The sequence below is a fragment of the Apaloderma vittatum genome, unplaced genomic scaffold (assembly GCF_000703405.1).
Source record: "Apaloderma vittatum isolate BGI_N311 unplaced genomic scaffold, ASM70340v1 scaffold41511, whole genome shotgun sequence".
Lineage (NCBI taxonomy): Eukaryota > Metazoa > Chordata > Aves > Trogoniformes > Trogonidae > Apaloderma > Apaloderma vittatum.
Genome location: NW_009700488.1, coordinates 1 through 21186, shown reverse-complemented (window position 1 = coordinate 21186; position 21186 = coordinate 1). Strand labels below are relative to the sequence as shown.

General features: G+C 38.0%; 1 protein-coding gene across 1 annotated transcript; it reads left to right on the top strand.

The window, feature by feature from the left end:
• Positions 1 to 1177: 1177 nt before the first annotated feature.
• LOC104280939 (myosin-binding protein C, cardiac-type) lies at positions 1178 to 20583 on the top strand (the record flags this gene model as incomplete). The annotated part of the gene is made up of 16 exons (XM_009878754.1): positions 1178 to 1230; positions 1963 to 2129; positions 2943 to 3075; positions 3298 to 3300; positions 3769 to 3893; positions 4503 to 4608; positions 8633 to 8799; positions 9163 to 9328; positions 10198 to 10304; positions 10677 to 10706; positions 11069 to 11205; positions 12565 to 12630; positions 13763 to 13922; positions 14955 to 15059; positions 18290 to 18478; positions 20449 to 20583. Coding segments are annotated over exons 1-16 (1849 nt in total), but the record flags the coding sequence as incomplete, so codon positions are not given.
• Between the last annotated feature and the right edge of the window lie 603 nt (positions 20584 to 21186).

The following is a 21186-nucleotide window of genomic DNA, read 5'->3' as shown; positions in this document are numbered from 1 at the left end:
TATATATATGAATTTATATGTATTTCAAAATATTTTATAGCTGCTCATTGATATGATTAGGACGACCTAAGTCGAAAACTGCTACTGTTAAAAAAAATAATCTTGCTTTATTTAGCAAATCAGTTCAACTGTCCTGTCTTCTGCTGGGCAAAACTACAACCCATTTGTAGCTGCCCCAAACTAAATGATAGCTATGTAGAAAAGAGGAATCCTGATTAAATTTGCGGGTGGTATTGATGCACTGTTGTAACAAAGCAAACGCGCAGCAGGCTGCATTTATCACAAGGAGTCTGATCTTCAGATACACCCATCAAACCAGTGAGTGCTGCCGAGGGTTTAGTGAGTGCTAAACCATTCTAAAGATATAAGATATCACTCAAACTCACCGACCTGAAATCCTCTCCTCTTAATTCCTTTTTGTCCAAGAGCTGCTGGAAATCCCAAATCTAGACTGCAGCACTTTAATAAACATAGCACTCTCATTACAAGCAAGCCTTTTCCGAGGAATAAAAGGAGTAGCAGAAATGTTTTATGATACCTGCTATCTAGACTGACTACAGTCACATGTTTTTAAGTAGTAATACTTCCCACAGAGTAGCAGGACTGTTCTTTTCCTGAAGAAAAGTTGAAATATGTTTGATAGTCCTCCACTTTTCTCTGCATTACTTGCTGCATAACTTGTTTTCTTGTTGGGGTTTACTACTGAACATGGCTTCAATGTAAGGGTGTGTTTTGCTGCACTGGGATCTGTTTGGTCCGGATCATATCAGAAACAACAGCCGCAAGTAATTACTTTTCCTCAGAAATTTTAATGAAAATGTTACTTTTCTTCCTTTTTCTGTTTACCAAGATGCAAACTACGACAACTGCGTAAAGTAGAGCTGTTTGTTTCCCTGCAAGGCCATCAGGTATAATTAGGAATAAGCAGAAGTGCTTACACTTAGGTTACACATCACAGAGTGGAACTGTACAAAGTGTGGGAGTGAGTTGGGTTTCAATAGAGAATAGCATTTTTCTCAAGCCTGTTTCAGAGCTTTTGCATGAGTTCCTCCATCACCCTGCTGCTGAAGCACACAGGCTTGTTCTGCTAAAGGTGAAGATGCCATTCATGGTGCTTTTGTATTAATATACAACACTCTCTTCTTCTTGCCCATTGGGATGCTGCATGTTTTTCCAAATGGTTCTCTGCATCATTCTGGAGTACAGCAGCTTCTTGCGCTCGACAAATCGGTAAGGTTATGCCTATTTCTTTTTCTATTTACAACCTTTTAAATAAAAAATATGATGATAGAAAAGGAATTCCTTTCACAAAGCCAGACAAAAATTTTCATGCGGCTTTGTTAAACCAAATATTAGTCCTTCCACAATCACTAGCTCTTTAAACTCTATAGTTCATTGTAAATATTGTCTTGTTTGTCACTACTGACCAGTCTCCATGTCTATGTTTTGTAGATTACTATAGCCAACAATTGTCTTTACAACAGATGAAAAGTATTTTTATAATCTGATTCATTTTAGTGAAGAGAAAAACCACCTTGAATAGAAAAAAAGGACTTATTTCTTATGAACATAAAGCAACTGCCTCGTTTCTAAGGCATTCTCAGGATATCAGTTCAGTTCTGTGCTTTGCCACACATTTTGTGTATGACCATCACTGCAAAATAAGTCTGCTCACGTTTCTATTACCTGTCATTAATGGGAAGGTAATGTTTGCTTTGTCTGTTAGAAAGCAAAGCCTCCAAGACAGTGACAAGATTTTAATAACTGTGTACATAAACAGAAGTAAACCAGTCATCACTTTTATCGCATTGCTTTAGGTAATAACATAGAAAAAATTTCAACTGCTAAATTCTTTATTAAGAAATGGCTTCATCAAGATAATATGTAGCTTGCCAAGCCTATGACTGTTTTTGAATTCTCTCAATAGTAGCATTCAGATACTCTAACCCTTTTCCTCTGCAGAGGTGAAGCAAAATCTGAATCACAATCTGATGTTGATGTCTGGGAAATCCTGAGGAAAGCTCCTCCTTCTGAATATGAGAAAATTGCTTTTCAGTATGGTATCACAGATTTGCGTGGGATGCTAAAACGCCTTAAACGCATAAAGAAGGAAGAGAAAAAAAGTACAGGTTGGTGAGCTGTATTTATTCCAAATATAAGTGTCCATTCCTTCTTCTTGAGGAGTATTCCAAACATCAACTGGACAGCAGTCAAGTAAAAGAGCAGGAGAAATACCAGCTTCCTGCTCCAGCTGTCACAGGTCTTTACATGTGAAATGCTGATTACTAAAGATTAAAGCTATGCCCAAAGCTTTGAGATACCTTGCTCTGAAATTCTGAATATTCTGAACCCATTCATTTTACTAGTTTCTTCCGCACTGCCCCTTATCTTTCCCTGAACAACGCTCTTTTTTCCCTTCCCCAAAATCGGTCAGTATGTAAGGCATCATTGATACTTTTAAAGAATTTTATTTCCATTGGGATAACAAAGTTGGAATTTCTGAGCCTTTTCTAGTTTTGTGAAGTATTAATTACCCATTTTTAATGAATTTGTTTCAAAAGTCTTTAACACAAAAGGCAAGCTGCCATTCCTTAGTACTGAGAAGATGAGCATCATTTTCTTACATGGACAGACAGAGGTATAGCTATTTAGGATGCGTTAAAGTGTGTATTTATATCTGATTTAGAATACTGTAGTTTGCTTAGTTTATATCACATGCATTTCATCCTCTCTTAAGGAATAGCAGGAAACAGAACAGGATGAAGGACACATAGAAAATACAAAAATGCAAACAGGGATGCAGTAAGTGGGGAAGGTTTAAGATGATGGTAAAGAAGGGAATAAAGATTTACTTTTCTGACAGCAAATGTAAAAAATAGTCACGTATAAAAATTAAGATATTATCTTTTTTTTATTTTTTTAAAAATAATCTTAATCATAAGCATTCCTCAAGAAACTGGATCCAGCTTACCAAGTGGACAAAGGGCAAAAGATTAAATTAATGGTTGAAGTTGCCAATCCAGATGCTGATGTGAAATGGCTGAAGAACGGACAGGAGATCCAAGTGAGCGGCAGGTAAGCTAGAAATATGGGAAACACCAGAAAGGAATGGGCTACAGCTTTGACAAAGTGGGAAAACTAATTTTTAAAAAGAAAGAAATAAAGCAGGGATAAACAGATGCTGAGAAAGGATTTACATAGGCTAAGAGTCAGTTTGTTTTTCTCATGACTTTCTTTTTCTTCCCTCTGCTCTACGTATCTACATGTGGAACTGGATGCTTACATCTACCTACTCAGCAAGTACGTCCTCCGATTATATTCTGATCTTTATGTGTATATCCAGGGTTCAAAATTACTTCTTTGTGGTATGGGATATACTTCAGTGTAGCTTGTTTCTAAAAGAAATCACCAGTGATTTTGTGCTGAAGCCATGACAAGGCATTTTTAATGGCAGCTAAAAGAAATCACCAGTGATTTTGTGCTGAAGCCATGACAAGGCATTTTTAACGGCAGTGGGGTTTGTTTTATGGCTACTGCTAGAAAAGCACATAGCACCATCCATAGGAGTTTGTACGTCTCACACTGGTCTGAAGGTTTCCCCATAATTTCATATGATACTGCCCTCACTGAGACAGGGCCCTATACAGGGATTGAGTCTTAACAAATCTTGCTATTGATGTTGGAAAAAAAAGTAGAAACAATTTTCTCTGCCAAGCAGGGGTCCAAAAGAGTTACTCTATGATAATTACATTTGGATTCTCTATTCAGGTATATTTTTGAGGCTGTTGGGAATAAAAGAATACTGACCATAAACCACTGCTCTCTGGCTGACGATGCAGCTTACGAATGTGTGGTAGGGGAGGAGAAGAGCTTCACAGAATTATTTGTAAAAGGTAAGCAATGATATCAAAAGCAAAGAGCTCTCCCCTAACATTTAGCATTGAATTACTGTCACCTTCTCTACTTTCAGATTAATTAGTCTCATAGAAAAGGAAATTCTCAAATATTTGAACAAATTCTGACCTCTGTTAAAGCAAACATTTTTCCCCACAGTAAAACAAAAGAAGATTTTCCTTACAGTTGCAATTAAGAAAGCAGGAAAACCAGCACAATAATAGTTACCATTAATTCTCATTTGGGAAGTGATTGACAACTTCCCAATAGGGCTAGAAACTTACTAAAAAATTGATTCTGCTCAAGATAAACACATGCCTCAAGCTCTACAAGCAGATCAAATAGTAGAGAAAATTAATGCCTCTGGTCTGGAATTTCAGAATATATGTGAAAACTGATTAATCCTGTGTTTACATTCTGTCTCATGAAGCAAAAACCAAAAAGTCATTTGATAATGTGACCCAGTATAGTAAATTTAAGTTCCAACAAAGAGAACATCATCATGTATTTGGCCAGGGGTTCTGCCTGTGGAGTGCAGAGTGGCAAAATCTACCTCTGGTCTTCAGCCTTTCAGAATATTGTTTTAATAAAAGTATTTTGATTTCCAGAGCCTCCAATCCTGATCACTCACCCACTAGAGGACCAGATGGTGATGGTTGGAGAGAGAGTAGAGTTTGAGTGTGAAGTGTCTGAGGAAGGAGCTACTGTGAAATGGTAAGGGAAAAGAAAAAGGGAGAAAAAAATCTCCAACAACATAAAATCATGAGACTTTTCCTCCATGAGACTTTCTAGAAACAGTGTTTGCAGACAAAAGTTGTCAGGAAAAAAGGGAGAAGGCATCCGACATAATTGTTTTAAGGAAAAGATCGATCCTCTTCCCCTATGTCAAACACAAAGAACCAAAAGGGGACAATGTGGCAGAAAACAAATTAAGTATATATATCTTATAGTGTCTCTAGAATTTGTTGTTCAGGGTTTACTGTTGTTCAGGATACTACTGACTGCTGTTAGCTTTGGTTTTCTGAACACTTGACAGTAATATCTAATCATTGCCCAGACTAATTAGATGCGTACTGTGATGAGTTTGCTATGCTTTATAGAATCTCTTGGCCTTCTTAAACGCAGTGAAGGTCTGTTGTGGGTTTTGTTTTGTTTGTCTGTCTTAGGTAAAAGTTAGGGTCTCTTGAGACAGAGAGGGAAGGCTGTTGACTTATTTTAATGTGTCTGTTGCGATCCTGCAAAGCTGGTTGTTATGCATATACAGCAAGCAGGATTAAGATGACAAACATTTAGACCACTGAGTCCATTCTGTTGGGCATTCCGGCGGAGCAGAAGCTGGAAGGTTCATGCTGCTTGGGCAGACACAGCAGGCAGTGCTCACATACCAGGTCTTACTCACACTGTTCTCACTTCATTTCTCTACCAGATGAAAGTCTCTTGTGCTTGTTAACAGCTTCAGGCACATGGTTATCAACTGTCCCCACAATGCCTATTGCATTCCTGGAAAGTGCCAACCACTCATCCTCTCTCCCAAAGGAAGGAACTGAGAACTTAAACAGAGCCCAAGAGCAGTACGGCATTTGCATTATGCTATTAAAGCCACAGGCAGAGACACGCACACGCTGTTGTTCAGGAACTGCTCGCAAACGCCTAGTCACAAGAGACAGGGACAACCAGATCTGCTCCGCTCAGAGCAGAATGCAGCTGTCGCGCTTTGATCCCTCACCTTTGAAAAACACCCCTACAGCTTACAGAGCCTCTCTCTGTGGGATGGGCATTCAGCCTGACAAGGGCAAATCAGCAGCTGTCTCAGCCTGAAATGCAGCAAGTGGTCAGAGAAGCTCTTCAAATCATAGCAACAAAAAAACTGAACAGTTAGACATTTATGCTGCATTTTACTAGGTTCATTATGTGACACTCAGTCAAGGCTTTTTGGCAACAAAAAGAACGTTTTGGACAACGGAGAGAAGTGCCCAGGGAAAATACAAAACACAGTATGGAGAAGGAGTTTCAGTTTCATGGCGCATTAGGAAAACACTCAACAGTTTAAGCCAAGTAACAGGCACTAACTCAGGGCACCTGTTATAGCTCTTGCACCCTTTAAACTCGGTATATGAGATCACAAGCACATGAACAAAAGCAATTATGTGACTTGCACAAGACAGAAATAAGGCTGACATCCTCTTAGGCATGGCCTTCAGGCTAGGGCTTGGAGAATTCATTTTGTGGGTCTCTTCATAGTAGCCGAGAAAGAATGTTCTCTTCATCACCTGGAAAGGTCTCTCATTATTATACGGTACAATGGAAGAGTTACTTCTAAAATTTGTGGGTCTCTTCATAGTAGCCGAGAAAGAATGTTCTCTTCATCACCTGGAAAGGTCTCTCATTATTATTATACGGTACAATGGAAAAGTTATTTCTAAAATTCAGATGGTCTTGGAGATAATAAAATTCTCGAAGGAAAGGATGTAAAAAATGCATAGTTTTGAATTGATTTTTCCATCTCCACATGGTGGATATATCATCTTACCAGCTCTAAATGAAAACAAACTATAATAATGTAATCATAGCAATAAATCTGTGTCCCCCCATTATCACATAGTACCTACATCAGTGATATCTCAGAAGAGTTTAACCAATTTATCCTTACATTCTAAAACAGGAAATAAGAAAGTATTTCCAGAAAAGAGAAAAGAGGCATTGAGTTGAGAACAAATATTTGATCTCATAGATGTTCAGGACTTGGATAAACTGAAACATGGCTGCCCTATCTAAAAGTGCACTAGTTCTTCAGGTGTGATGCTGGACCAGATGACCTACAGTGGTCTTTAAACAAGCACTTCTATGGTTCTTTAAAATCCTCTGTATACACTTCAGTATCAACTGATTGTTCTACTTAGTTGCTCCAGTTACCAAAGGAAGGCCTGTAACATTACCTTATATGAGGTTTTTCACTTTTCACTGCAGCAGTGTATAATTTTATTATCCCAAATAATATCTGGGAGCTCTTTTTTGAGGTTTACAGATTTATCACTCCACTATTTGTTAGTACACTGCTCTGCAAACTATGCATACACCACATGAGCAACGTGCTAGTCACTAAAACAAATTCGAGTTAAATATACTATTCCTTTCCCAGTAATGGCTGAATAAAACATTCAGTTATCTTTGATGAGCCATGTGTCAAAATATATCACCGAAAAAGAATTTTAAGTAAGCTCAAGGTTTGAATGCTAGCCATAGTGCGCGTGCCTGGTTTTGCCGCAGCAGTGCATTGAACTTCTGGTTACAGTCCATTGACAGTAGTTCAGCAAAGGTTTATGAGCTGCGTTGTAGCGCTTATTTCAGAACCAATCTGCCTGAATGAGAATATTGGCTGTAGGAGAGCACCTTGCATATGGCCTCAGACTCTCACCACTCAGCAAGCAGAGGAAACATTATCCTGACATGACACCAAGCGCTGTGTTTTACACAGTTGTAATAGGCACCCTCTGTCTCCTCCCCTACAAGTCTTGTAGTCCAGTGATCTGGAAGGGAGGACAGTGTTTTTCTAAACCAACTCTAAGTTTCAATAAGCTGTGCTCTAAAGAACAGTTAGCTGAGAGTAAACTGTAGCGATTTTGAAATGCAGTTTGTAGGATTCCTCTTTCTGCTTAGTTTTGATCTTGTGATTTACTTCAGCAGACTCTGATAGAGGCAAAAGTTTTCCTTGCACACATCCACCTAGTGATTAGTTATAGTATTTAAATAAGACTCTAAGTAGCACTGCAGTTTGCTATCCTGTCAGCTCATTTGTTAAGCTGATTAGTAACCGGTAACAAATAACACAAGGTAGAAAAAAAGTTCTTACTCTATTAAAAGCATAACATTTTTTCTATTACATGACTGTTTTTTTCTATTTCTATGAGTAAGTTTTTTTCTATTTCTATAAGTTTTTTTCTATTACATGAGTAATATTACATATTACATGAATAAGTATCAAAAGAGGAAATTTTTTTCACTTATAAGCTGCAGCAGTATTCAAGCAACAAACATTCAAATAATAATAAAAATTGTAAAATGTTACAAAAGGAGTAAGTTGAGGAAATTCCAAGTTACTTTCTTGTAGCCTGTTATTAGGAACAGGAAATCTTGTAAAAGTCTTATGCATTTTTATGAGACCTTCACCTAAGAGCATGAGTCCTTTTTGCTCATTTTCCTTCATGATGATCAGAAATTGCAATAGTTAAATTTCCTCCCAAGCTGGATGGTGAAGCTTAATCTAGTAATGTCTGAAGTGTACTGTGACATTAAAGAGCTACAAAATCCAATTTGTGTCTTCTTTTACTGTTGCCCACAAACCATGACTTTATTGCAATTATAATTCATAGCAGGAGGGTTAAGACTTTTGAGTCATTTCCCAGCAAGCTTTTAAGATAGTGCATTTGCTGCTGAAGTGTATCTTAATCCACATACTTTCATGTTTATCTATAGCATATAAATACTAGGAGTCAGGTAATTCCTTGTAAGTGAACTCTCTTGGACCAGAAGTCAAATAACCAGTGAATATTAATAGTCAAGCTAGAGGCATTCTGGCTTTGGTTCCACTAACATTTGTGCAACAGTTTCTTTTTTGCTCACTTGAAATTCTACAGAGATTGGGTTTATTTTGTATCTTCTAGTGTCTGGTAACACTGAGCTGACTTACTCTCCTCTTCCAACTGTAAAAAAAATGACTCAACACTTTTTTGCATTGAAGGGAAAAGGATGGAATTGAGCTAACACGAGAGGAAACATTCAAATATCGATTCAAGAAAGATGGAAAAAAGCAGTATCTAATTATTAATGAGTCAACCAAGGAGGATAGTGGACATTACACTGTGAAGACCAATGGTGGGGTGTCAGTGGCTGAACTAATTGTACAAGGTAGGCATACAGAACCAGGGAAGCTGAAGGGAGCTTTCTCCAGGATCTTGCACAAGGGTAGCATAATCTTCATGCCAGGGAAATAGACAACTAAGTAAGGGGTATAAGGTTCCATAATAAATTTAGGCCTCAAGGAGAACTGGAAGCTGTGTGCCAGATGCAGCAGCTACCCTGGTGATAACAGGGGCTGAGGTCTTGGTCCTGCTAAAGCCCTGCATGCTGTGGATTTCCCTTCATATTCCACCCCTCCACAAAGAGTTTGCTCAGCCCCTGCCTCTTCTATTCAGTAAATCTACAGCGACTGTTTACTTACAGAGCAATTCTGATTTGCTAATCTTGTGCCAATTCTTCTCACAACATCAGAGAAAAAGCTGGAAGTTTATCAGAGCATTGCAGACCTGACAGTGAAGGCACGTGACCAGGCAGTCTTCAAGTGTGAAGTTTCCGATGAAAATGTGAAAGGAATCTGGCTGAAAAACGGAAAAGAGGTGGTCCCAGATGAAAGGATAAAGATCTCCCATATTGGCAGGTTGGTCTTGTTTCAGAAAGCAAGTATAGGTTTAGATATTGCATAACAATCCACGGGATCTATTATCTCAGGGGATAGTAACAAAAAAAAACCAGACTGGCTCCAACTACAAGGAAAAAAGTTAAAAACCTTCTCATACACAGAACTACCCAGATTGGAAAGGACATTTAAATCAACCTAATACCAACAAGTCCTCAACTCAACCAGATCTCTAAGCACTATGTTCGGTGTGCATGCAGTCCTTCCATGTTGCTGTGTTTTGCATGTGTGGCATTAATGGTATATCAGCAGAATTCAGTCTCAGTTTTTATTAGGATTTAACATTTTCTTCGTGTTCAAAATCTAGAAAACACGTTGTTAACTTAAAAACCAGCAGCAGTGTTTAGACAGGTTAAGAAAGCACTTCTGTGTGATTCTGTACTCAAGCTTCCTAGCACTCTACTACTGGAAAAGGAGACCAAGAAGATTCAAAAGATACATAAGCATTAGGCAAAGTATTCCTGTTTTGAATTTACAATAACACAGGGATGGAGCCTCAATTTTAACTTGTTTTTCCAGAGTTTATCATAGTCACAATCTGATCAAATGAAAGCAGTCAGCAGTGTTACAACTGTCCTTGTAATGGCAATGGATTGCACTAAAACAGAGAAACTGCTTCCTCCATTCAGACTAGACTAAGTATCTTGTCAAGAAAAATCCATTTATAAACAAAGTGTTGATATGGATTTGCTTGAATATTGAAAGCAGAGCAGTCTACAGCCCTGGAGGTTGTTGATTTGATGTTAGGGCAAGGGGAGAAGTAATAGTAATGTCTCTTGAGACAGGCCTGTTTCTCCTGGAGAGCTCAGTGAGTTTGTTTATGTTTCCAGAATCCATAAGCTAACTATTGAGGATGTAACACCAGCTGACGAGGCTGATTATTCCTTCATCCCTCAGGGATTTGCTTACAACCTTTCTGCCAAGCTACAGTTTTTGGGTAAGTTATCTTAGAATATGCAATGGGAATTGCAGAGGGATAAATTGATGGGATTAATCATGGTTATACCTGGAAAGAGCATGCAGAATTCCTTTCCCCACACCTCAATATAGGCACATTGCTTTGCCCTTTTATTTTGTGTTATCATCACATCATTTTACGGAGTCTGTTTTCCAGTTTATTGCATTAATTTATTGATGTATATGACTTACATTGCATTAATTTATATAATTTAATGCATTAATTACATTGCATTAATTTATTGATGTATATGATTAATAGTTTTAAAACTACATTATGCATGCAGATGTTATGTAAATTCTGTTTTCTAATCTATTTCTCTTTCCTCCCTCCCCTTATTTTTCCCCCCAGAGGTCAAGATTGATTTTGTACCAAGAGAAGGTAAGAACAACAGTCATTATTAAAATGTAAGTAGACACAGGATCATAGAATTGTCAGGGTTGTAAGAGACCTTAAAGATCATGTGGTTCCACCCACCCTGTCATGGGCAGGGACATCCCCCACTAGGTCAGGCTGCTCAGAGCCCCATCCAGCCTGGCCTTAAAAAATTGCATGGATGGGGCCACCTCTCTGGACAGCCTGTGCCAGTGTCAGCAACCTGTTCCAGTGTCAACATGTTTTCAAAAGCAAAGGAAGCAAAGATTTTTTAAATGTATGGATAGTCACTCTTTTTTTTTTTTTTTAATCTCCACACAGAATACTCAAACTGTACTTAAAAACTGTTTTATCTGCCTTTGCTATAGAACCTCCCAAAATCCACCTTGACTGTCTGGGTCAGTCCCCTGACACTATCGTCGTAGTGGCTGGGAACAAACTGAGACTGGATGTTCCCATATCAGGAGATCCAACACCCACTGTCATCTGGCAGAAAGTAAACCAGGTAATGTGTAACCTGACACAGCATCTGAAGCAGAGAAGTTGCAACAGGAGATTTATTTTCCTTCTCAAATCTTACATTAATTTACGATTCTTAGTTACAAGTGCAATGCAGCTGTTTGGAATTTAGCTGTTTGTGAGAGTCATCCTGAGCTCTTCTTCTTCTTAACTGTTGCTTGTTTTTCTATTCCGAAAGAAGGGACTGAATATATGAGTAGACATACGTACATGCAGAGAATATAATATCATACACATTTACTCTTCGTACTTCAGATAAAAAGAAATAAATTATTAGTCATCCCCATAACCTGATAGGATGGACATGTTCTAGAGATGGCAGGTTCTTTTTAAATCTTTCTTAAGAACTCTACAGTTTGTGAAGATAATACCTTCTTAGCAGACCAGTGAGGTAAAACTGCATCTGGTATAACAAAAATAGAGGACACTTGCTCTTTGCCTTATCAAAGCAATTACAAAACACCAAAGAAAGAATTTAGAAGTCAGACACCAAATGTTAAGTGAGCTTCCTTCTGGCTAGTTCAGAACATCTCCACACCTTACCATCTGTGGGCTTGAGGTATAATGAGCAAAAACCCACAGAAATATTTTGCATAATATTCTGCAGAATCATCACATTTTCCATAGCTATAGATACAGACATAATAACACTGCCAATTTTATTTAATTTCCTCATGATTCTGCCACATTCTTTGTTCAGGTTAGCGTATTTAATAAAAAAAAAAAATTAACATGGAAACAAACAAAAAAGCTGTTTGTCTCTCTGTTGGGAACCAAGAGAAATTGATTCTCACATACACAAGTTTCTCCAATAAAATAACAATTAGGTATTAGACAACCTCTACATAGTGTTTATGCGTGAGGTCTCAACATAAAAGTAAAAGAAGCCGGTCTTGACCTGAAGGGTCTATAACAGATACTTACTAATGAAATCCTAAAGAGTAGCACGGCTTCAGAATGGTTTTTTTTGATGTGTGTCACAGACTTGACTCTATCTGAGTGCTGCTTACATCAACTTATGATTCCATTGTACCTGGTAGCACAGGACACAGGTTCATAAGCGGTTACAGTTCTATTGCAGAAATGTCACGCATCTTTAAGCTGTAAATTTGTTTTTTCTGTCTTATCCTTCCCTTAGTTCATTGCAGCCTATTTCCATTTCTGCTTTTTACTTTATCAGTTGATTTTCTTCCCGGGTGTGCTTGCTGCCCGTCTTTGCTTTTCTCACACCTCCATATTCCTTCCTAACAAGCCTATGGACTCTCCTCCTCTGCCTTACAGAAAGAGCTTCACCTGTTTCTCAGCAAGATTTAATTGACTTTCTGTGTTTTCTCTGCTTATCTAGAAAAGTGACCTTGTTCAGAGCAATGAGGATTCCACAACTCCCTCAGAAAACACCAGTGATAATAAGGTAAGTTCCTTATTACTTATGCAGGCACACAATAGTGTTCTTTAAATAAAAGGTCTTGTTCAGGAGAGAGAGTCAGTAAATACTAAAACTAGTGAATCAAATAGCAGATCAAGCCCAATATCAGAGGAATCAGAGCAGTTATTTGAAAACTCCTTTTAACATATTTGTGAAGGTTTATTCTTCCCTTCCTCCCCCACCAATAACCTGTAAGCTTCAAAAATATCTAGAGGAAAAAAAACTAGGACAAAATCTTAGAAGCCAGGGAGAGATGACAGTGGCTCAGAAGAGTGGACTATGTAAGTATAAAACAGTGAAAGAGGATTCATTTTCCAACAAGTTTCCTTTTTTTTTTTTTGTCATAAATGACCTCTATTTGGCTAGCATTAGAAATATTTTACACATATTACACAATAATAAACCTTTCTTAGTGTTAGGATTCTGCTGTGCTAGTCACTAGTCAAGCACGTACACTTTCTAATGGTTCCTACTCTAGAAGTCTAAAGACACATAGGCACATAAAAGGAGTGTTCTATAAATCTGCAGCAAAGTTGTGATCCTTATGTTTAGCCCTCAGCTCAGAGAAGAGTAGCAGTTTACCTCATACGAAAATGACTGACAGAAATCACACGTTACGAGTCACAAGAAATGTGCCCTTTTTAATTTTTAAAGGGAAATTGTTCAAATCCATGTTATCTGATGCCAAACGTAGATACTGCTGATCAGGAATGTTTGCTCAACCGTTCGCATTTGAATTTGAAAACCTTCTTGAATTTACATAGGACCCAAGGGTTATCCCTTAACCTCTTTCCATCAATACTAACAGCTATCCCAAGTCAAAATTTGTGGAAGTACCTAGTAACTTTTTTGAAACTCAGCTGGGTATGCGTAACTAGCAATGAACCTTAACTACCTGTAGTCTTTCAGAACCAATTTTCCCAAACGTTATTTATGTGAGCCACTTAGTGCATGTTTTCTCTCTTCTACATAAAAATAAACTTGAAAATCTTTATAAGTTTGCAATAATTTTAGTAATATTCAATAATTTGATGATGTTCACCAGCTTACCCCGGCTCATTGGGCTGCCTCTGGTAAAACTTACAATGACTTTACCTGTTGCTTTCACTGCCCACAGCTTCTGTTTGAATCTGAAGGCAGAGTTCGTGTGGAGAAGCATGAAGACCACTGTGTCTTCATCATTGAAGGAGCAGAGAAGGAGGATGAAGGAGTATACAGAGTTATAGTTAAGAATCCAGTGGGAGAAGATAAGGCTGATATCACAGTCAAAGTTATTGGTAAGCGAAGAAAGGAAACAACCAAAGCAGGAAAACACCGAGTTCACTGAAACTCACCCTTCTCTAAAAGCAGCCAAGTTCTGACTTTAGGTCTAGACAAACAGAAAAGGATCATAAGGCAGGAATTCTAGCAATCACAAAAACTAGCTGGACTGTTTTTCACAGGTAGTTACCTTCTGTGTGAAGAGGTAAGAAAAAACTTCCAGTAGAAAACCCCATATTTTCTTTTTATAGTTTTCCAGTCTCATGTGACCCTATCATTTTATAGATGAAATTCCATTCTGAGATATGTGCTTCTGAGATAAGAGAAACTTCTTGGCATTTTGTTGTGGTTTGTGTTTTTAAGCAAGATTACTTCAGTCCATAAGCAGAAAATGGTTAATGGACAAACGAGACATAGACATCTGATACAAGATAAACAGATTGGCACTATGAGCCACAGAAGAGCTGGGGGGAATATGGTTTTGAGTCTGTAATTTTTATAAATTACATTTAATAGTTTCTTCATAAAAGCAAACTTAGAAACTATAAAAGAAAATTACTATCACCTACAGTATTAAAATTAAGTATTCACTGCTTAGGAGAATACTAGGGTGATTTTTTCATATTTTATAAATCCTAAATCAAGATATTTACTATCAATAGCTCCAAAATAAAATAAGAGAGACATGCAGCCATTGTATTCTGTATAAAATTTATTCTAGAAAAAAAACAGGAAACTCTGGAGCAAGCCTCCTCTTACAGAACAATTTACCTTGTAATCTTACACCTTTGCAAAAAGTTGATTGTGTTTGGGAAGAACAAGGGAGCTAAATAATCAATGGTATTTAACGGAAAACCAACCTAGCACAGAAGCAAAGAACAGGATTCCCTTTAGGCTAAGATAATACAGTCTCAGTTGTACCTGCTGCTGTTATCTGACAAATCTATGTCAATACACTATTGAAAAAAGGTTAAAGAAAAATATTTCATTTATTTGTATAGAAATACTGAAACAGTAACAATTCTCTTTCATTCTCACACTTTCTTCAGATGTCCCTGACCCTCCAGAAGCTCCCAAGATCAGCAACATTGGAGAAGATTACTGTACCGTGCAGTGGCAACCCCCTAAATACGACGGCGGGCAACCAGTACTTGGTAAGAAGTGCTAAAATATGAAGTCTCCAGCAGCTTAGCCTATATTTTTTGTGGCTCCTTTCACATAGCACAGAGGTTTATTCACTCTAGGACACTTGACCCATAAAACCTAACTAATACATTTAACTTTCAAACTGGTCTGGATTCTGGCTGTCCAATTCTAGGGAGAGAGTGCCCTCTAACTGTGCCATCTGAACCAGAGACGTTTCAGTGAATAAGTTGCCAGAGCACAAGACTAAAATTTCAGGTCAGTACACAGTCCTTTGGACTTCTCTACGAATCCCCAAATAGATCTCTGGGCACCTCAGTCATGAAGTCCATGCAACACGTGTTTCATTTCCAAAACTCCTTCATAATTCTACTTCCTATAAAACCACACACCACAGGTCACATAACATTTTTCAATCATTATAATGACTTTAAGTGTACTAAAAACCTAGAGGTCAAAATTATCATGCAATGCAGGAAATGAGCAGATGAGAGCAAGGGTTATCACCAATACCATTTTAAGTTTTCTGCAGAGCATGGTGCTTGTTAGGTAGATCTCCCTGGGATCCTCTGAAGGAAGTGAAAGTAATACAGATTATTAGCCAATTTTCAGGAAAAATTCCTCTGGACTCCAAATCCAGCACCTTGTTTAGTAAGGATCACTGGAGTTCAAGGTGAGTTTTCTGGAGAAAGTTGGGTTTGGTTTTTTAAAAAATATGCTGAAAGCTATATTAAGCCCCATGGGGATGCCAGGGCTAGAAATGTTCTAAAATTCTTTTAACCCTCTGCATAGTATCTGCAAGAGATTTGCTTTTGAATATTTGGATTTCATTCACTTCTACAAGAATAGAGGAACCTCATTTAACTCAACAGAAGTTACGTGTAGGAATATCCTACTAGGCCAGTCCTCTGTAGTTTCATCTGTTCTGACAGGAAGCAAGAAGTTAGCAACTTAAGCTATTATGTGCAAAGATATATGCCAACAGCTGTCCCGTTACCACAGTCAACTCCCCCTCCTCAGCTACACAAAGCCCATAATTTGATTTTTAGTTTTCAGGACACGTATTTTGGAAAGTTTTTTTGGTCTGTTTTCAATGTCCAAGGAAAGATTTTGTTAATGTTCCACTAACAACTCTTTGCACTATACACAGAGGTTTCCTTAGTTAGCACAGAACTGTACTATTAACAGAGCTAAAATAAAACAACTGGGGGAAAAAAATGGCAAGACCTAGCACTATCCATTCAAAGAAAGTTTTAAAAGCAATTTAAAAGGTAGAGAGAAAGAGACATACACATTCTTATCAGTCTTCATATTGTTACAGATGACATTGTAGGTATTGTAAGCATTGCAGTTTTATTAGCTATATCCAAGAGACATAGGAATTCTCACCATCTTTACCATTACACAAACCTTTCATAAGGTCTCGTGTAATTTTTATACTACTAAAGCAGTAGTTTTATCTATCATACATTCTGTGCATTGGGGAAATAATCTGTTTTACCAAATGGCACCTACAGTGTCAGTATTTTCACCTCTTTCTTACCCTCTCCTCTTTCCAATTGCAATTCTGATACGCCACAGTGAAGAAGTGTCTCAGTTCTGACATAAGTTCTTTGCTTAGAGCTTTTAAGCTTGTTTAAAAACTACCTGAAACAAGCATGCCAGGAATCACTTTATACATTAGAGGTGATGATATAGCCTGTCAGCTCAAAAGGTACCTCCACCACTCATTCCCAAAATATCCTGTAGATGCCCGTTCCCTTCTTGCAATTCAACCTCAATAGGCAAGGCTTCTGACACACAGTGTTGGTGCCCATAACACATCAGTTTTTCTCCATTTCCATTTAGACACTGTGAATGTTAATCATATTTCCCAGGTAGACTGAAGGGACATCTGAATGTTTGATCCCAACCACCTTTGTGAGCAGTGGGGACTGAAGTACTGACCTACGGCACTCAATTCATGAGTCTTTAGGAAGTGTCTCCTACAGACTTACACCACTGCTGCTGACCAGTGTTACAGACATACCTATCCTCTGTAGCGTATGGGTAGAAACAAACACACAATACATACAAATACAGGTTATGTGTAAATCATTACTCAGTGTATTTTCTGATTATTCACTCCTTAGTTAAAAGATCAATAGCTTTCAAAACAAAATAAGTTTAAAAGAAGTCTGTGAGCATCAATTAACCAGGCATGCCATCGACAATATAGAGAAACAGCATCCTCTGTACTAAGGATGAAGAATCACAGATTTCATTCCCAGTTTTGGGGAATTGGAAGTTTAAAAGATAAGCAGATAACCCAACCTAAGTCAGTTATTCTGAAAACCAGCATAGTAGCATTGGAAAGGCTGTGGATGTTGAGGGGGTGGGGGAGATGTACCAAACACCTGGATTCTGTGTGTATAGACTACATGGAACCTGCCCGACAGATTTGTTCTGCAGTGTGTCCAGCTCTCTTGGTTCTCTGTAATCATACAGGGTTTGCTTTCCTTCCCAAGGGAATCGTGGCAAGAAAAGTGGTGCATGCCTGGGACTCGCTCCACTATAAGGTGAAGCAGAGCTAGGATCTATGCTGCCTGGGAGGCACTCCACAATTCTACCACTCAGCAATAGACACGTCAAGTCTCTGGGTTTTTTTGAAAAATAATTTATCAAATTGTTCTTCCAACCATTTTTTTTTGCATTGGGATTTATGCTGTTAGTCAAGATTAGTGAACTGCAGCGGAGTAGAAGACAGGTTTAATACTGTCTCATCTTACATATTTCAAGGCAATTTCTCCTTCACTGAAGGGGCTTTCTGTTGAACTCCTGTTACCTCACGCATTTTTCTGTTGTTAGGAGCAAATAATCACATTCTCATCTGAAAGGATTTATCATTTAAAACAGCTCCATTTGCATCTCTATTTTGGATACATCTAAATACTTTAATAGTAGTGTATAGCATGCAAAATATGCTTACAGCCCCAGCACCAGACATAGACAATTCTAAATAACTTCTATTCTGAGAAGTATAGTTGTTTAGATGAGAATGTCATATGGAAGAAAAGTAATACAAAAGGAAAATGGAGAAAAATACCAAAGCTTCACACAATTTAGTTATATGCAATAATTCTAAATCACATACGGCTCTTTTATGACATTGGGGAATAAAAAAAAGAAAGAGATTTTCTTTTTCGTGCATGTGATATAATAACTTGCAGTTCTTTCACATCATAAAAACTATCCTTTACAGGCTATATTTTAGAGAGAAAGAAGAAGAAGAGCTATCGATGGATGAGACTGAACTTTGACCTTTTAAAAGAGCTAACCTATGAAGCCAAGCGGATGATTGAAGGAGTAGTTTATGAGATGCGGATTTATGCTGTGAATTCTATTGGCATGTCCCGGCCAAGCCCTGCCTCACAACCCTTCATGCCAATTGGTGAGTTTTATCACACTATTATTTCTAGGACAAAACCAAGACAGGGCAATCGTCACCTCTTCTCTTTACCTGTCCTTACACCGAAAAGAATGTGATAGGAAACAAGCTAGTAACTATCTCTATATTCTATATTTAATCAAGCTTTCCCATTGTAATCTTCCCCTCCTCTGTCTCTCGCTCGCCTTCCTGAGAAGCAGGGGGGTTCCAGTTTCATGAAATTGCTGATGAATTTTTAGTTGTTATAATTAGAAGTGCAAGATTCAAGCTGGATCTGGAAAGCAGGAAAACTAATTGACAGAAATTTCCCTGTCCCTCTCAGCTTCCCCCATTCCCTTATGGGTGCAAATATCACAATATCCCACCCAGTACTCCCTTAATCCTGGCCCTCTCCACAGCTAAAAGGACAGCTGATTAAGATAATATTTGAGGAAGGATTTTCTATAAATAATCCTTCCACACACAGCTCCTGCAGTCCCTGAGCAAGGAGCAAACTAGAGGAGTCCTTGGGAAGCCTGACTACTAGGAGCTTTAGAAAGACCCACAAGAAAGAAAAATAGCTGGAGATTAAAATGACCAGAATTGCTAAATCTACAAGTATCAGTGAAGGGGGACAGCCTGCTGAAGGAGATAATATAAAAGCAGATGATGCAGCCAAGGGGCCCAAAAGAAAGCATGAACTTCAAGGAGAGTCTCTTAATTCTGGATTTCCAACACACAACAGCTGGTCTGCGACAGAAGGCGGCAAAAGAAACGCATCAAGTAGAGCTACTGAAAAGAAAGGTCCGAAGTTTTCACGGTCTAGGCAGCGTTTTACTTGATTAAGGATGAAGTTCCCACCTAGCACATCAGAGAAGAGGTTTGGGGTTTTGATTGTGTACCATGTGGCTGGGTATGCTCCCAACTGCCTTCGCCTCCTGCATGCTGTTCACAGTCCTTGCTGCTACTTGAATATGAAAAATTGACACAGCAAGAGAAAGGAAATGGGGTGATTGGTTTTTATTTTACATTTACTTTGGGAGCTAAGATCAATTTCAGTCAGTTCCACAATTTACAAACCTATATTTAAGTTGCTTTGTATATAAAATATTTCTAATATGTAAAAATCTGTTTACCTATATTCGAAAGACCTTCAGTTTAGAATACATCTACACAGAGTATGCCAAACATTCATTTCTTTAATTTTACGTTCAGCAGTCTAAACATTATTTGAAGAAGTTATATTTCTGTCTGGTTTTCTGAATCAATGATTTCACAGTAGCATTTGTGCGTGTTTGGGATCCTCCAGTCAGGTCTTTTCTTGATTGTTTTTTAATTAGTAGACAACATTCATGCTTAAGAAGACTGAATTTAGCCAGTGGTCTTTCTGAACTATGGATTTTAAAAGAACCATAACACTCCTGTTCTGAAAAGATAGGGAGTAGCTATATTTAACCGAAGGGGAAACTCTTCAGCCCCAAAATATTTTTCTCAGGCAAGGCTCTATTACAGATGTACAAATCAAAACTAGTGCTTCTGTAAACATTTAGTCATAACTTTTGGTCATTTTCTCTGCTGTTAGAGGAAAATGAGTGAAGTCAGCTTTAGTCACTGATGAATTTGCTCCTCAGTGTAACTTTTGTCGAAGTACAGCATACAAGTTGTCTGTGTTTTTATTACTAAACTTTTCTGTGGACTTTTGCTGATAATCTGTCTCCCTTCTGTGACTCTTCTTTTTTCATCACCTTTTACTCAGAAGGAAGCATGTGAACAGAAACTACTATCTTAACCACTTTTTCCCACCCCTATTACAGGAACCTTACTCTGCACTTCATTTAATATAAGTAGTAGGTATTCCATTTTACAGGTGAGCTTCAGCTAAATTAGTTATATTAAAACATAATTCAGCTGCTCATCACTCCTCTTGTAGCCTTTGAATTCTCACAGTTATAGTGCTATTTTTTCAGAATTTACTTCTGTGTATTTCCTTACAGCTCCTCCAAGTGAACCAACCCACTTCACAGTGGAAGATGTTTCTGACAGCACTGTTGCCTTGAAGTGGAGACCCCCTGAGCGAATTGGAGCTGGGGGATTAGATGGTTATATTGTAGAATACTGCAAAGATGGATGTAAGTAAGCACGAGCACTGGGCAGCAAGTGGACCTTATTAAAGTACTACAATTACAATTGTTTCACTGCAATATCCCAATAAATTAACCATATCCAATATCACTAAACTTGAACTCTAATTGATGACTAACATCCTTGCCAACCATCACCAAACTTGCAGTGACATAACTGTAAAACCATGAAAGTCACATCAACCGTAACACCATCCTCTCAGGCCTCATAAGGGTTAATAGAGAAAAGTACTACCATTACTACTGCGGCATTCACAACTTGCATGTTTCTTAAAACCAATATAACATGACTGCAACAACATCAAACTGTTATTTTATTTCACTTAATACTTGTGGTCTGATAGAGTATGACTGCACTGTATCTACAGCACTTGATATACTGAGATGTGTTCTGCGAACACCAGAATCCCTGCGTCATGGTCGCAGAAGAATGATTTTATCAGTCTTACTTCTGTGTCATTAGAACAACTAAGGAAGCCCTAGGAATTCCATTCTATAGTGTCAATCGAAAAGTTAATAATTTCCAACAATTAATTTTCAAAAATAATAATTTAATAATAAATAAAATATCCAGTAATTTAGTAATAATAA